The 18,782-nt window shown below is 40.6% G+C and overlaps 1 protein-coding gene across 1 annotated transcript in view; it reads right to left on the bottom strand.

Annotated features, from left to right (window-relative positions):
- Positions 1 to 18,782, bottom strand: part of vdra (vitamin D receptor a) — a 66,027-nt gene that overhangs the window by 4,576 nt on the left and 42,669 nt on the right. Inside the window, exons 3-6 of the mRNA XM_017488146.3 lie at positions 15,495 to 15,625; positions 7,368 to 7,552; positions 5,146 to 5,245; positions 1,769 to 1,937 (exon numbers count right to left, since the gene is read on the bottom strand). Of these exons, the coding sequence (XP_017343635.1) occupies positions 1,769 to 1,937; positions 5,146 to 5,245; positions 7,368 to 7,552; positions 15,495 to 15,625 (585 nt within the window). The remainder of the gene's footprint in view (positions 1 to 1,768; positions 1,938 to 5,145; positions 5,246 to 7,367; positions 7,553 to 15,494; positions 15,626 to 18,782) is intronic.

The following is an 18,782-nucleotide window of genomic DNA, read 5'->3' as shown; positions in this document are numbered from 1 at the left end:
TACCATTAATGTATATGATGTTGTATCTAGTTATTAATTTAGCTACATATATATTTTGCATGTGTTTATGTTTTTTTGTGTATTTTCATTACTATTTTTTCACTTTAGGATTTCTTCAGTTCTCCTGAAACTTCTCTTGCTCTGTTGTTGTATGTTGCTTTGGCAATAGAGAAAATACTTTGTCATGCCAATAAAGCACACACTGAATTGAGAGAGAGAGGAAGAAGAGAGAGAAAAAAGACAGAATCACAAGGACATAAAAACAGACAGCGACAAAGAGAGAGAGGGACAGACAGATAGACAAAAGACAGAGAGAGAAAGACAGAGAAAGAGAGAGATAGACAGACAAACAAAAAGACAGAGAGAAAAACAGAGAGAGAGAGAGACCTAAAGACACAAAAAGAGAGAAAGAGACAGAGATATACAGACGAAAAGACAGAGAGAAAAACAGAGAGAGACATAAATACAGAGAGAGAGAGAGAGAGAGAGAGAGAGAGAGTGCCAGAGAGAAAGAGAGAGAAAGCATACAATTTAAGTGGACAAGCAGCTAATAAAACCAATCTCTCCATGATTATTGAATTTAGGAATGTTTGTGAAAATACTAGTTGGTGTCTCTAGCAGCGTAGCAAGTCTCAGATCTGATGAGCTTCCTTCAGCCCAATAATTCACACAAATGCATGTGATTGGATAAAAACGAACGAGACGATCTGCTACAGAAGCACAGCTAGTTCAAGTTCAGAAAATAAACTAAGGCAGTTTTTTTTCCCCCCTTACACTTATTATTTCCGCTACACAATTATTCTAGTACTTGCTTCAACGACCACCTGCTCTTGGAGAAATACGGACTATTCTTAAATACCAGGAAAAGATGAGTGAATCACAAACAAGCAATTTAATCTCATTTAAAAGACGTCTTTTCGCTCCACACGACTCTATTGTGAATGAGCGGGCTTCGTAACGGAATAACAGTAAACAGCAGAGCCTTTCCATTAACCTGCAGACCTCTGGCTGAGAGCTCTGAGTCACACTGACTTACACACAACACACCTACACGTACCCACCACCAGGACGACGTCACTCGCATAACAACAACTATAACCGAGCATTTTGCTAGTTTATACACGACGCTGTACATCACTCAGACGTTTAATTCATTCATAATTTGATGTACACGGTGTTAAAAGCTGCGTTTGTCTCACGTTCAGCGTACAGCATCGTCCTAACAGCGGAAAAACACCGGTTTACGTGTTCGTGTGTGTGTATGTGTGTGTGTGCAGATAGTGTGTGTATAAGTCCAAGTGTGTATTAGTCAGCAGGTGTCCTCTGAGCATTAATAAATGTCGAGGTAATCAGCAGGGGACGGATATTGAGCATGCTGAAGAGGGAATGGCTATGTGTGTGTGTATGTGTGTGTGTGTACGTGAATGAGGATGCTTTACGTCAATATTGTTTTTTCTGTCCACAGGAACAGGATGTTCAGAGTCTTTAATGGTTACTTAGACAACTGGGCTCTACGTCAGCAACACACAAACACACATACACACACATACACACACATACACACACATACACACACATACACACACATACAGCAATTCCTTTCATTTATTAAAAAACTACACTTTTTTTTTTTTATCTGTTTCTATTTACAAGTTAGTTCCTGTTATCACGTACATCATAGCAGCTATAAACAGTCAAATGAAACACATCATGAAAACTCATCGACTGAGTAGACTTGCTGGACAGGAAGCCTGGAGGATCGGCCCACCTGAAGCCGGGGATCATCTTGGCAAAGCCGATCACTTTCTGGATGCTGTAGCTGACGAGGTCGGCCAGGTGGGGCAGCATGGAGAGGCGGGGGTTATCCCTGGACTCCGGGCTCATCACGCCGTCCTGACACATGGAGAAGAGACTGCTGAGCTTTTTGTCCATAGACTCTGCAGACAGACAGACAGACAGACAGACAGACAAAGAGTGATTACATTCCAAAGAGCAAAAGACAGATTTACATTTACTGTATTTAGCAGACACTGTTATCCAGAGTGACTTACAGAAGTGCACTGCAGTCACTGTCAAAACATATCTTAGTTCAACAGGTCAAAGACTAGTTAGCTAGTTCAATATGTCAGGAACTAGTTATATAGTTCAATAGGTCAGAGACTAGTAAGAGAGGTCAATAGTTAAGGGACAAGCTAGTTTAATTGGTCATGGACTAGTTATATAGTTCAAAAGGTCAGGGACTATGTAGCTATGTTGAGACCTAGAGCAAGACCCTTAAACCTCAACTGCTCAATTGTATTCTCTCTCAACTGTAAGTCGCTTTGGATTTTAAAAAAAAAGTCAGCCAAATGAGGTAAAAGGAAATGTAACGTAAATGAATTTCTTTCTGTTCTAATCCACCAAAACCGAGGTCTCATTTCAGACTAATCTCAGGCTTGGCACAGGAATGTAAAGATTACAGGGGTCGAGGGATGTTTGATAGAAGAATCCTATTTAATTAATAGGAAATAGCAAATAAAACACACATTCATTCAGAGAAATTCACACCCAGGGACAACCGAGATTCAGTCCATCTACTGGAAGGTTTCTGGAAGGTGGGGAATATGGAGGTAACATGGGGAAATCCACTGAGACTGTAACCTGAGCTCAGGATCAAACTGTAACCTGAGCTCAGGATCAAACTGTAACCTGAGACTGTAACCTGAGACTGTAACCTGAGCTCAGGATCATACTGTAACCTGAGACTGTAACCTGAGACTGTAACCTGAATCTGTAACCTGAGACTGTAACCTGAGACTGTAACCTGAGACCAGGATCAATCTGTAACCTGAGACTGTAACCTGAGACTGTAACCTGAATCTGTAACCTGAATCTGTAACCTGAATCTGTAACCTGAGACTGTAACCCGAGACTGTAACCTGAATCTGTAACCTGAATCTGTAACCCGAGACTGTAACCTGAATCTGTAACCTGAATCTGTAACCTGAGACTGTAACCCGAGACTGTAACCTGAATCTGTAACCTGAGACTGTAACCTGAATCTGTAACCTGAATCTGTAACCCGAGACTGTAACCTGAGACTGTAACCTGAGACTGTAACCTGAATCTGTAACCTGAATCTGTAACCTGAGACTGTAACCTGAATCTGTAACCTGAATCTGTAACCTGAATCTGTAACCTGAGACTGTAACCTGAATCTGTAACCTGAATCTGTAACCTGAATCTGTAACCTGAGACTGTAACCTGAATCTGTAACCTGAGACTGTAACCTGAGACTGTAACCTGAGACTGTAACCTGAATCTGTAACCTGAATCTGTAACCTGAGACTGTAACCTGAATCTGTAACCTGAATCTGTAACCTGAGACTGTAACCTGAATCTGTAACCTGAGACTGTAACCTGAATCTGTAACCTGAGACTGTAACCTGAGACTGTAACCTGAATCTGTAACCTGAATCTGTAACCTGAGACTGTAACCTGAATCTGTAACCTGAGACTGTAACCTGAATCTGTAACCTGAATCTGTAACCTGAGACTGTAACCTGAGACTGTAACCTGAATCTGTAACCTGAGACTGTAACCTGAGACTGTAACCTGAATCTGTAACCTGAGACTGTAAGCTGAGACTGTAACCTGAATCTGTAACCTGAATCTGTAACCTGAATCTGTAACCTGAGACTGTAACCTGAGACTGTAACCTGAGACTGTAACCTGAATCTGTAAGCTGAGACTGTAACCTGAATCTGTAACCTGAATCTGTAACCTGAATCTGTAACCTGAATCTGTAACCTGAGACTGTAACCTGAGACTGTAACCTGAGACTGTAACCTGAATCTGTAAGCTGAGACTGTAACCTGAATCTGTAACCTGAATCTGTAACCTGAATCTGTAACCTGAATCTGTAACCTGAGACTGTAACCTGAGACTGTAACCTGAATCTGTAACCTGAGACTGTAACCTGAGACTGTAACCTGAATCTGTAAGCTGAGACTGTAACCTGAATCTGTAACCTGAATCTGTAACCTGAATCTGTAACCTGAATCTGTAACCTGAGACTGTAACCTGAATCTGTAACCTGAGACTGTAACCTGAGACTGTAACCTGAATCTGTAACCTGAATCTGTAACCTGAATCTGTAACCTGAGCTCAGGATCAAACTGGGAACCCTGGAGCCATGAGGTTGCTTTGCCCAAACAAATAAATGCTGGCTTAAATGTGTAATATTTTACAAACCTCTCACTTTCGCTCACTTTAAAAATAAACAAATAAAAATCATAGCTTCAAGACACAAAAAAAGTTTTTGTTACGGTTATTCCTATTACTGATGCAAACTTGCTCAAATGATTTACGTTTCCATAAACGTTGTAATCTAGAAGGTACTGAAGCGGGGGAAAAAATCCTGACTTGCCGTCCCATTCCGGCACTAGAGACATAGATACGGGATGCATCCCACAGCACACAGCTATCCTGTCGTCATGACTCGCCTTTACGGCAACTGTCTTTGTTTGTGTAAACAGAATAAGCCTCTCCTTTAAGTGTGTAAAGCTGATGTGATGTTGCACGAGCAGAAATCTGAAATGTCGATTTTCCACGTCTCGGGGAATTTTGCAACGGCTAAATTCTGAGAAAATTGGTTAAAAAAAAAAAAAAAAAAAAAAAAAAAAAAAAAGGAATTTTTTTTTTCGGGTTGTTTTTTTCCCCATGGCGAGAAGAGTGCAATGGCAATTACGCAGCGCGAGAACTGAAGATTTGTGCAAAATGGCTGACCATCAGAGATTAACTGGTATCAGAGGAACATAAAAGCGTAGATGAAGAACAGAGCCTGGGCAGAAAAACAAGCTGTTTCTCAAAACCCAATTTCTTCCTGCTGTGCGTAGGGAGCGCGCGTGTGCGTGTGCGTGTGTGTGTGTGTGTGTGTATAAAAACTGCTTTTTAGTCAGCGTCCAGTTTCCTAGCATACGTAATTCAATGTGATGTTCGATGCTTTTGGCCAAGACAATATGTGTACTGCCAGCTGTGGATGAACCTCCTGGAGGTTCAGCTTACATTCCTAACTCAATTTCACAGGGAATTTGTGAATGCGTGTGTGTGTGTGTGTGTGAGAGAGCGAGACAGAGAGTGTGTGTGTGTGTGTGTGTTAGTTACCTGGTGAGTTGTTCAATGAATCTGAAGAGGCATCTGAGAGTGAATGGAGAGAGGCAGCACGACTGGCACTGCGCGTCACTGGACCCTCTCTCACTGGGGGCTACACACACACACACACACACACACACACACACACACACACACACACATTAGAGCTACACTATAATAAGAGTACACGGGCAAGCACTTGCTTTAAACCATTTCAGACGGGACAATCTCCTTCCTTATTACTATTATTTTTAAAGTAAGGAATAAAACACTTCAGGGTGCGCTGTTATAGGAAACTAATCCACAGCGTGATGAGACGCTGATGATTTTCCAGCACCAGCGCACCCTGATGCGCTTCATTCCTCTTACACTAACGGCAACTTGTCAACAATTATTTTTTCTACTTATTAAAGTACGATACGTTTTTTTTCCATCAATTTGCCGTAACAGTAATGTGCACGAGCTGTTACTATAGAAACGATAACCCATTTGTTTTGCAGCCAGATCGACAGAACTCTCAGTGAAAATGCCTCGATTAGCATATTTTGGTACCAGTCGCACAACCGCAAGCTGTTGTCTGAGGTAATTTGGCATCTCCATGAATGAAACGTTCGTTAACGGAACGGCCGCCGCCGCAGCTCGTGAAAACACGGTGATGGTGACGTCATCCGCTCGGAATGTATTTTCCTTCTCCTGTACACATACCCAATCTGGACACAAGACGAGAGTGCTTATGACAGAAGCACCTGCTTCACTTCCATTATCACTATTAGACTGTCAGTGCGCTCATACAAAGGGAATCAGTAATTTGGATTCACTTAATAATCGGCCGTAGCACTTAGGAATAAATGAATACACATTTTAATTTTTTCCCCCGCATTTTATAATAATGCATAATATAATAATGTTAATAATAATAAAGTCATCTAAACTAACACAAATGGAACTATGGGAATTATGTTGTGATAAAAAAAATCCAAAATAAATCAAAATAATTGAATATTTTAGCATCTTCAAAGTAGACCCCCTTTTTGCCGAGAATTTCCAGAAATGTATTCTTGGCGTTTTCTCACCCGATTTCTTGAGGAATTTCCCCTGAGATGATTTTCAAACAGGATTAAAGGAGTTCACACCGACGCTGGACTCTTATCGGCTGCTTTATGGAATATTTCGCTCCGAGTCGTCCGTTTAAAAAACATTTTTTTGGAAATAAAATGTTAGTTTTCTAATGAAAGAAATGAATATGTCAGCACGGTTATATTTTTGTCTCCAGCACAGATTTCACACGTTTAATCATACACCTTCAGATCAAAAGCTTTGTAAGACCATGAGAAACATTTCAGTCAAACGTCCACAAACTTATGACCGGTGGTGTTTATATATATATATATATATATATATATATATATATATATATATATATATATATATATATATATATATATATATATATAATATATATATAGACACACACATATGTACGTATGTATGTATGTGTATATATATATATATATATATATGTATGTATGTATATATATATACATACATACATACATACAACAACAACAACAGTGTTTTTTAATTCCTTGTACAACACAGCAATTGCCAACACTAACTTGTTAGTTACGCTTAATGTTGCGACTTACATGTATGACTTACAGTATCTCACAAAAGTGTGTACACCCCTCACATTTTTGTAAATATTTGATTATATCTTTTCATGTACAACACTGAAGAAATGACCCTTTGCTACAATGTAAAGTAGTGAGTGTACAGCTTGTGTAACAGAGTAAATTTGCTGTCCCCTCAAAATAACTCAACACACAGCCATTAATGTCTAAACCGCTGGCAACAAAAGTGAGTACACCCCTAAGTGAAAATGTCCAGATTGGGCCCAATTAGCCATTTTCGCTCCCTGGTGTCATGTGACTTGTTAGTGTTACAAGGTCTCAGGTGTGAATGGGGAGCAACCAAAATAACCAAATAAGATACTGTATGTTATAGCAGCTATAAACAGTTGCTCCCTCAGCAGCCTCCTTCTGAAGTAAAGCTCGTCATGTTACAAAGAAACCATGTAGTGTAAACTCCTCTGTCCTGAAGATGTCAGAAAGCATAATGTTACAGCATTAACTCGGATTGGGGAAACAAACAAACAACAACCAAAAAAAAACGTTCAGCTGACCGGCTTGTACGTTTATGCAATTTGTATAAGAATTAGTGAGCGTGACACTGACTCGGAATTTCCCAAAGTCGGAGTAGGAGTCGTCGTAGGTCTTGTGATGCGCCTCCACCAGCGTGTTGATGATCTGACTCTGCTCCTCGGTCAGCCGGGGCTTCTGCGCCTCCCGCATTGCCTCCTCCTCCTTTCTCTTCAGGATCAGCTCCTTCTTCCTCTGCACCTCCTCATCAGTCAGAATGACTGTAGAGAAATCAAATAAAATGAATAAGCAAATAAATAAATAATAATAAAAACAGGATTGTTATTGACAGTGAGTCATTACTGCACCGCTTATCAGTAATTTCAGTCTCGTGCTGCTCCTTCAGCCTCTTGCTCAACCCAGGCTTCCTTATCTTAACTGCTTCCCACAGCAAGGTTCACTCAAAAGCTCTTTAAGCTCTTAAACATTACTCAGAACTGACTGGCAACCGGAAATAAAGGGTTTCCTCTTTAGTACTCAAGAGCCATTTCATCAGTCCTGAGATCAAATGAGAAAATACATCCTGCTTGGGAAACGGTTTACGCCACCTAATAAAGTCGAGTCGCATAAACACTCGGCTCTGGAGGACTTCTGTCTGACTGCACGACGGATTACAGCTTAAACGAAGTTTACAACTTGCATACTTGACGTTGTACGCAACCTAAACGTAAATTACACACAGAGTCGACGTGTCGTGGAGTTTATTGGCCAGGTGTTTTTTTTTTATTCATTTTTTTTTTTAATCTAAGTTTCGAATTAAAAGGTGCAATAGTAGAGTTTTTGGCAACAATTTTTGCAAATACAAACAACCTGGAAATATGTAGAACATGATTAAAAAGGTTTAAGAATGCTTGTCTGTGCTAACAAACTATCGCAGTGCCAAGATTTAGAAAAGACATTGCTGACATGCAATTAGCGATGCTCCTCCTGGAAACGTAAAGGCAATCTGTATAGAGTGTTAAAGTGTTTACTTTATATAACGAATCAAATCGATCCATTTTTAATCACTTAAGATATCCTAGTAATGCAATGCTTTTGACGAACCATCGTCACAGAAATGTTTGTAACGATACATGACACCTGTGCATCTAATGATGCAGTAAGTGAAAGTAGGTGAAAAACTGACAGAAACTCATATAGAACTCAGCTGTCAAGCAGTTGAATGTTTTTTGGGTGACCTACTGTATAAAATATCAGTTCATGGTAAAATGCTAGCACCATCACCTGGTTAATTAAACAATGCTGGTCAGCATATATATATATATATATATATATATATATATATAACATGGCTTTGTCTCCACAGGAGAGAATGTGACCAGGGTTCAAGGATTAAAAGAATTAATTTCAATGTTGTTGTAATTCACCTATTTAACCACTAGAGCGCCAAGCTTGACTAACGTGCCGTCAATGTTTATTTTGTATACAGTATTCAAAGAGTACAGTTTATATATAAAACAATCTTCTTAGCCGACACTAGCTAGGTTTCTATCTGCAAATTTTATGAGGAAAAAAAAACAAAACACCAAAACCGCTGGATGTGAACAAGAGATGCGAATAAAATCTCAGATCAAATTAAAACGGATGCACTCAACTGAGACGGATAATTATTTTATTAGATAAAAAGACACGTGCACAAACTACGAGAGAAATACATTTACCGAAAAAATTCCTCGATGCACATCAGAAAAAGATGTGACTTTGCATTAACAAATCACGCGACCGGATAATTGGCTCTGAAAATAAAAATGGTGGACAGAGAGAAGCGGCAGTTTACCCGTCAGTGACGATTTTGTTCTCTTGGACACACGGGATGGAAACGGTGCTTTATTCGCAAATGTTTTATACGATATTCCAATTTTTTGCACACGTTCAATTCGCAACCAGGATGTAAAACATAGCTACTGAGTCCAAAGGCTGATCCTAGATCAAATCTACGAGCTGTCCCCTAGTGTGTTGTGAAACGGCTGATCTCAGAGCAGTGCTGTATGACATGTATGAAGCTAGCAGACATTTCTCAGCATGTGAAGACTACAGCAGTCTGCCAACTGGGTCACAGTGACGGTGTAATGACCTCGCGCCGTATGGAGAGCTAGAGTGTAGAGTGTTCTAAGTAGTGGCCTGGTAATGAATGAGCCAGAACTAATAACATCCTTTTACGGCTCTCTATCTGTTCTGTGACTTTACAAAATAATGACCCTTGTCTAAAAGTCTCCTTTCATGCTTCCTGTTTTTTTTTTTTTTTTTTTTTTTTACATAACAGAACTGTTCATAGTAGGGGGGGGCAGTGACATAGTGACATTGCAACAATGGCAGAATTTATAAATGAGCATGTCAAGCTATCATTAACACATTGAAATCAAAAAATAATAAGAATAAATACCCATGGGGTGGGGGTGGCGGGGCAAACTTTTGCACTGTACATACTGTGAAGATAAACTGCAGGATTTTCAGCCTGTAAATAACTTATAATGGTAGGACCTTCCTGACCATGAGTGTTATACCACAGCGCTGTTGAATTCTCGACTCTGATTGGTCAGAGCCAAGTGCTGACTACACGTCTAGATTAATGCGCTCGCTCTAAACTGTTAATTGTTGCTATAGTAACAAGTTCAAGAGAGGCTGGTGAGGGAATGACTGTTTCTTTAACTGCTTTTAATAGATAAGAATTGTAATTATAATGCAATTTGCTGAGGTATAAGATGAATTTAAAAAAAAAAAACAACCTTTAAAATTGTGTCCTGAAGTGTTTCATTAGTTTTACTTAGGTTTTTTGTGCGGTTTCTTGGGCTTATACAGTCCCCTCCATAACTAAACTATACATCAGTGGTTTCTTTCTTTTTCAGGACATTCCAAATTGCTGAACTGGCTACGCCCAGTGTGCAATGCTTCTTGATTTTCCCTCTTTTCTTAGCTTCAAAATGGCTTGCTTTTCTCCCACAGACAGCTCTCTGGTCTTCATGTTGGTTTATCCTTTTTAAGAACAAACACAGGTCTACACAGGTGAAACGGAGGGCTGAACCAAGAGTAGATGAATAATCAATCTAACAGGACACACCTTGTTAACCAGAAACACCGGTCAGTTGACAAATTGGGTGGTCTGATACAAAATGTGCTGTGTACTAGCTTGTCAAACCCAAATGTCTTCAGTCTACAGCAAAAAAAAAAAAAAAAAAAAAGGGGACAGTAATAGTTTTTTACAGACATATTTTATTGTTGATGTTGATTTAGTTCTAGTTTTTGTCATTTTAGTTCCAGACTAAAAAGTGGTGTTTTTTTTTGGTTTTTTTTTGCTTCGTATAACATCGGAACGGCAAAATGGGTTTACATTATTAATTACCAATGATCAATAATAACGGTCAGATTAAACGTGAATTTTTATTTTACGAGGTAAAATTTCTAACAAATTTATGATAAGCTACTGTACATTTATGAATTTTTTTTGTGATTGGAAAAGCAGAAAATTATTTGATTTTTATTTCACTGGAATTTTGCAATAAAATAAAATAAAATAAACCCACACAAACACAATTAAACTGTAGATTTGAAATGAAAAATGTAAGTATAAGGCAGCACACTGGGGAGCTGATAGCTTTGTGGCATTACCTAATGATGTCTCTAAGTGCATAAGGAGCTTTATTATTTTTTTTTTCAAATCTCTGTTGAAAGAAGCCGTAAAAAAAAAAAAGGATTTTTTTTCTCTCACATATATCCCGACATGGGTCTGATGTCAAGTCTAAACACATGGAGGCTATTATTTTCCATTCAACTGCGGTTTATGTTCACATGCCAATGATCATGCAACTTCAAAACCCCGAACACTAGTTCAGAAAAAAATGGATTCCAAAAAAAAAAAAATGAAACATGATTTCGGTGTAAAAAAAACCAAACTGTTTTCTAAACATAAAACCCGCATTGCATTGGTCATAAACATGTCACAGATACAAACCCATTCTGTGATTCATCCTAACCAACTCAATGTGTTGTGTATTAACGGTTGGATCAGTATGTACAGACTTCCTGCATCCACTCGCTAATACGTGTGCTGTTATTAGGAGAGAACAAGCGGTGCAGGCCGCTTCGGGGTTATCTCGGGTGAGTTTGTTTTGGCTGAGCACGACATGACAGTCTGAACCAATCTGGCAAACAAGTGCTAACAGTGTGTGGTCAGTAAAAAACAAAAGGAAAACCTATCTGAAACCACAGGTAAACAAACATGCAATGCTCGTGAAATGCTAATGCCGGAGCAGAACGATCATTACTCATCGTTACGGGGGAAATGTGAGAATAATGTGCTAAGAGCTCTGCTTTCGGTATCCGGACAGCTGAAGCTGTAAATCTCCTGAATGATCATGAAGAATTTTTGAGACTACAGTTAAGCATGCAGTCCAAAACACATGGAAACTGATTAAATATCTATTTAGATCATTATTAATTGAAGTATGAAATAGATCACTCGGTGGAGTGCTGTGAGAGGAAAATAATCAAAGTTGGGTTGGTGTGATGAAGCCACGTTACTGCTAACAATCGGTGAACTCTTACTGACAAATCAGAATCAAGAATTCAACAGCGTTGTGATGTACACCAGTCAGACATAACATTAAAACCACCTGCCAAATCTTGTCTAGGTCCCCCTCCCCTTGTGCCGCCAAGACCGCTCTGAACGTACTTTGTTCTGCAACAATGTTTAGGTAGGTGGTATGTGCCAAACATCCACATGAATGCCCAGAGCATCACATTTCCTCCGCCCACTTGCATTCTTCCCAAAGTGCATCCTGGTGCCATCTCTTCCCCAGGTAGGTAAGCGACACACACACACCACATGATGTAAAAGAAAACGTGATTCATCAGACCAGGCCACCTTCTTCCATTGCTCCACGGTCCAGTTCTGATGCTCACGTGCCCATTGTAAGTGCTTTCGGCTGTGGACAGGGGTCAGCACGGGTGCCCTGACCGGTCTGCGGCGACGCAGCAACCTTTGATGGTTCTGACCATTTTAAAATCTCGCACCATACAAAATTCGTCCCTCAGTAAAGTCAAAACCAGACTGACTTTTAACTTTTCAGCCTTATGTTTTAGTTATGAACTTCTTAATGGATGGACGGATGGATATTGAGCTCATAGAAGAAAACCAGTGAGCCAAAAACTTCAAATAGAACCTTAAAATTCCAAGTTCTCTATATATTTAAATGCCAGTTATCACTGCTGCCATTTTTAAACACCGCGTATCCTTACCGCCACTTTACTCCACGCTCCTACCTTGTCGCTCCATGTTTTTAGGTGTACAGTTAGAGACTGTAGCTCATCTTTTTTTCCATGGACACTCTAAAGCCCTTCATCAGTTTCAGTTTCTGACCACAGCACCGCTGTTAGATGGATATTTCGGGTTGCCGGACATGTTTCTCAACCCGGCAGTTTACACGCAACAATTTTCACCAATCCAAATGAATTCCTTCCAATTGCAGGCTCCAACTGAAATGTTTATATGTAACCAAACCTCAGTACACTGTTTACCCTTATGCACATGCACAATTTAGTTATTTATTTATTTTTGGGAGCTGGCATATTGTTATAACACAAAAACACACGTGCAGAATTTATACCTTTATTCCTACCATAAAGATTAGCACGGAGATTGTTTATCTTTATAACGGAGTATCTACAAACCACTGGAAGTGTTTTATTCCCTTACACCACGTGTTTTGTTTTTTTTGGAATAGTAATTAAAGAACACCACTTTATTCTTTTAATCCGTTTATCCTTACACTTATTGTTATGAAACGACATTGAAACAAGTTAGTTCCTGTTACTGCTATAATTCTGACTGGCTGCAGGCAGTTCATTTCAATTTAGGTGTGTACACGTGGGTTGAATCATTATATGAATCACTATTAGGTGATTATGCTGCAAGACATTAAGATGAATTCAATCACAAATATTTGGCGAAACTGAGCCTAAAGTCTGAAAGCAGCCTTTCTACAAAAAAGCCTGACTACAGCTGGAGAAGTCACAACGACACTTCCTCTTCTACACCTCCAGCTGCACACTCTTCTGCACTTCCACAGATTTGACCTTTGACCCTCTGTCCCAGAACGGCTGCCATTGTGAAACAAAGAGGCCCTTTTGTGTGCTGAGCGGATCGGAGCTGGATCGGTGAGAGGCGGGGTTTAGGCTCGATTTGGCCCGCGGGACTGTGTGTGAGCTACGCTGCCATGCTGCTCTCCTCCTGCCGGCCGGGGAAAATCTGGGGCGCCGTATTGTGTAACTATGCTGGAGGGAAAAAAAGGGCGTTGTTGGACATTTTTTTCCTCCAACTCTCTCAGTGTCTCTCTCTCTCTCTCTTTCTCTCTTTCTATTTTTATGACACGGTTTTATTTGAGGTCCGTAACAGTGCTGTCTACTTTAGACACTATATTTAAACAGAAGCTCCATCTGACCCGAAGCGGCACTGAAAAGGCGTAAAGGATTCTCGTGTGCGTGTTTGTGTGTAAAGGCAGGATCCTCTGACTTGTATTTGACCTTTGCCAGCAGCTCATGATTTAATCCACTGATTAATCATTAACTCTTGTGCAAATCAACCGTATCAAAATAGTCGATGAGATTTTACGAGATCATCGCATAAGGAACATCACAGCACCTTTAACATACATGTACAGCCAGGTGAGAAATGAAAGGTAAACGATTTTGAAGTAAGGTGGTGTGTGTGTGTGGTCACACTGGCACAGGATCCTACACGTCTCTGGAGCTGTATCGGAGCGATGAGCACCGTTCGTCCAAACGGTATTCTTTCAGCTGGTGTTTTGATGATGATGATGATGATTTTGGACTCCAAAACTTCAAACTTTAAAACCACCGCAATGGTTTTCAACTGGTTTGAGATCTAGTAAGTGTGAAGTGTCATACATACATCATAGATCATTTCCCTCCTCCTCCTCCTCCTTTCTACACCATTCAGTGAGCCCATGCACACTGTGGATGTGGGCGGGGTCATTCTGGAAATGACCACGCCCACCAGGAGAGAGATGCATCATCATTGGATAAAAGTGAGGAGTTAGAAGAACTAGAGATTATAATGAAAGCATGACTCATTTCATCTCTGTAGACCTGTGCTTATGTGTTTCGTGTCTTTGTAATGAAGGGATTACGCACAGCAATCCTACCATAATGTCTCTCGCTCCTTTTCTCTCTCTCTCTCTCTCTCTCTCTCTCTCTCTCTCTCTCTCTGTGTACTGTAGTTGTGGACGGATTTTTCTTCCCCGACCTGCAACGACATTCTCACTCGCCTGAAGAACAGTCACTCCTCCATTTTGTCCCCCGACCCCCCCAAACATGAACATACAAAGTAGACATCTGATCACAATTTCCAAAGTACTTCCCTTCTTCCCAGAAATCGAAGTGCAAATGACATGAATCATTCATTCCTAACGAACCACAGCCACTTAAATCTTCAACGAAACTTTCCACCTCGAACGAGCTTCATATCATTTTCTTCACTAATGAGCACGCGATCTTCATTCACATCCACGTCCCTGTCTAACGAGAGTGATGCGGCAGCGCTTTAGTCCTTCAGTCTGTCCAGCTCCTTCACTTCTTCATCTGTACACACTGTGCTCAAACACATCAGCTTCTACAAACGCACCGCGTTCTGGTACTCCGCGTCCAACTATTCGCACCGACGGCTGCGCGGTTTCTTCGCTGGACTTCTCGTTAATATGATACTGAGTTGAACTGGAAAATGGGGAGGTTTTTTAAAAATTTTTTTTAATGAGCGAACAATAGGAGCAATAATCTGAGTGTTATCCCTTATGTTTGAGATGATTTTCGCCGATTAACTCTTTTCAACCGGAGTAAAAACTGAACTCTTTTTACACGTGTTCGGCATCGAATTTACTTGTGAAGTCACCGTACACTCCACAGTACAGGTTAATGGCTCATATGAAAAGTAGACTTTAAAAATTTGGTTTCATTTCCCACACAAATGTTTATATCTTTAAAGTCAAGGGTGATATAAATCTCAGTCCTGCTCTCTGAGATGTGCTGGCCTATAAGCATACCAACACTTGAAGGAGTTACTTTCAACCACTAAAATTCTGCGTAGGGTTATCCAAACAGACGTATTAAAAGCGTCTCCTCTCCATTGTACGTGTAGAAAACAACACTCACACTCCTTCATCATGCCGATGTCGACGCAGCGCTTCAGGCGACAGGCTTGGCAGTGTCTGCGGTTGTCTTTGGTGATGGTGCAGCTGCCGTTAAAGGGACAAGTGAAACTGGCCTTCCGCTTCATACTGCGCCTGAACAGAGCAGATACATACACAAAGCATAAAGCAGTGAAGAAACATTACCAGCTTATACAGTCAACTCTACCAATATCAGCACATTACGACGAACAGATTCGATCATTATAAACACATTATATACACCGTAAATCAAATGATGCACTTCCAATGGAAAAAAAACAACACTTTTTTTCCTGTAACTATATGCAATTCTTTTATGCAGTACAACCCCAATTCCAAAAAAAGCTGGGACGCTGCGTAAAACGTAAATAAAAACAGAACGCAATGATTTGCAAATCTCAAACGCATTATTACGTTATTCACAATAGAACATAGAAAACATGTCAACTGTTTAAATTGAGGAAATGTACCGTTTTAAGGGGGAAAACGAGGTCATTTTGAGTTCGACGGCCGTAACACGTCACAAAAAAGTTGGGACGGGGCAACAAAAGGCTGGAAAAGTAAGCGTTAGTAAAAAGAAACAGCTGCAGGTTAATTGGGAACAGGTCAGTAATGTGATTGGGTATAAAAAGAGAATCATAGAGAGGCGGAGTCTTTCAGAAGGCGGGCAAAAAGGAGGTTCGTCAATCTGTGAAAAAGCGCGTCTATAATTTGTGGAACAAATTTCAGAATAACGTTCCATCGATGTACAATTGTGAAGACTATGATTATGAATTCTATAATTAAATAAGTTGAGTACGTGGAAAAAAAAAAGATGTAAATAAATCATAAAAAAAAAAAAAAAATCTATAAATCCTGTGTAAGGCATTAACCCAGTGCTGCGTATTTTTACCATCCGCGCAAAGTGCAAATGATTTATTAACGCTGTAACTCTTCTAAAAAGTCATAATGGAGAAGTGTCCGAAAAGGGCACGGATCAAACACACTCTTCACTCTGTAAACCGTCTGGGCTCGGCACCGCTCAAGGCCAAGAGCCGCAGTGACGTGCTGCACACGAGGATTATTTAAAAAGGCCTGAAATATTGCTCACATGGCCTAGCCACTCAGCTACACCCATCCTAAAACACACATACAGCCAGCCACACCACAAAACACATACACACATACACACACACACACACACACACACACACACACACAGAGCCACAACCACTTTGAGCCCTCCCTCTTGTCCTTTTAATAGTAATGAACAGAAACATTTATTTCATGCGTGGTCACGCTGAACACACTCTCAAAGAACTTAGGAAAACACACGCCGCGTCTCCTGGCACACTGTTCCTATTCATACACACAGGCTGACTACGCAGAGCAAAACACACACACACACACTCACACACACACTCCAAGGTGCAAACTCAGAGGAAAAGACAGATTAAATCGGTGTTTAACGCGTGTAGTTTACACTCACCTCAACACTTCAACACTTAAAGGACTAAATGGATGTAAATGACAGATGGGCAAACAGTTTGGACCAAAACCTGTGCTTCTGTGATTTCCTGAAGAAAAATATTTTATATGGTGGGAAAGAAAATCAAACCACAATGAACAAAAAAAAACCCCCCCCAAAAAAACCAGCTCTGAGCTTCACGCTGAATATGATCTAACAAATAAATACACAAATTAGTATTCGGCGCTTCGCATTTCTTTCCCCGCAGCGATTGTGTAATATCTCAACAATCTCATTACAGATCAAATTGCAACAAAAGGTTTCTGCCTTAGATTTTTACATCTCGTGACCGATTTTCCAAACAGGCGTTTATGGAAGTCGCTCCTGTCGAGGCTGAATCTAACGTAGTCGTATCGAGCGCTGAGCGGGTTCTCGAACGCTGTTATTTTACATCCTTAATCGGGTTTGGAATACGGCGTGACTGTGTATTTGTACAGGGCTTTGATAATGCAGCGTTATTCCTGAGTGAAGGCGAGCGGAAGATGGCGCCCATGTTGAGGCGGCTCTAGACTGCAGTGGAAGAGCAAGCTCGGAAAAGTAAAGTGAGCCGAGTCGAGTCGTACTGTGCAGTGGAAAAGTTGCATAGAAGTTACCCTGGGTTCCTTTGTGACCTCGTGGGCTATTATACATCTTGCTCGACCGTACCTGGAGAGGGTAACAATGGTCTTGAATTTCCTCCATTTGTACACAGTCTGTCTGATTGTGGATTTGGTGGAGTCCAAACTCTTTAGAGACGGTTTTGTGACCTTTTCCAGCCTGATGAGCATCGACGACTCTTTTTCTGAGGTCCTCAGAAATCTCCTTTGTTTGTGCCACGATACACTTCCACAAACACGTGTTGTGAAGATCAGATTCTGATAGATCCCAGTCATCATGTGATATTGGAAGCGTAGTCTAGGGCCAGGGCATACACTATATGGCCAAATGTTTGTGGACACCTGACCATCACGCTTGTTGAACATCCCATTCCACATTTAGAAGAAGAAGCTTTTATTAGTCATGTGTACATTACAGCACTCTTCTCGCACTCTTTCTTCGCATATCACAGCATGTTAGGAAGTTGGGGTCAGAGCGTAGGGACAGCAATGATACAGTGATACAGCACCCCTGGAGCAGACAGGGTTAAGGGCCTTGCTCAAGGGCCCAACAGTGTCAGCTTGGCAGTGCTGGGGCTTGAACCCCCGACCTTCTGATCAGTAACCCAGAGCTTTAACCCCGATCAGTCTTAACCCCTGATCAGTAACCCAGAGCCTTAACTGTTGAGCCACCACTGCCCTCAATTTTCACATACCTCAGCATGTTAGGAAGCTGGGGTCAGAGTGCAGGGTCAGAAATTATACGGCGACCCTGCAGCATAGGGTTACGGGCCTTGATCAAGGCAGCTTGGCGGTGCTGAGGCTTGAACCCCCGACCTTCTGCTATCCAGAGCCTTAACCGTTCGCCAGCATTGCCCTTTTGCTGTTATATTAACCTCCACTCTTCTGGGAAGGCTTATGTCATGCTTCACAAACATCTGGAGCATACTTTGAGAACCACTGGTCTAGACACGGTGCTGGAATCCCATATGGATTTCTTTAAAAAAACAAAACAAAACAAAACAAAAAAAAAAAACATAAATAAAGCAGATTTCCTAAAGCAAAACTTTATTTATTTTCTTCATGTACTTCATAGTTTATCATCAGTTAATTTAATCTCAGTGAGAAATCTGATATGAATATGCCTGGCAGCTGGATACAAATCAAAAAGATCAACACAATATTTTTG

Source organism: Ictalurus punctatus, chromosome 15, assembly GCF_001660625.3.
Source record: "Ictalurus punctatus breed USDA103 chromosome 15, Coco_2.0, whole genome shotgun sequence".
Classification (NCBI taxonomy): domain Eukaryota; kingdom Metazoa; phylum Chordata; class Actinopteri; order Siluriformes; family Ictaluridae; genus Ictalurus; species Ictalurus punctatus.
The sequence above is the reverse complement of the archived record's forward strand: the minus strand, read 5'-3'. Positions and strand labels throughout refer to the sequence as shown.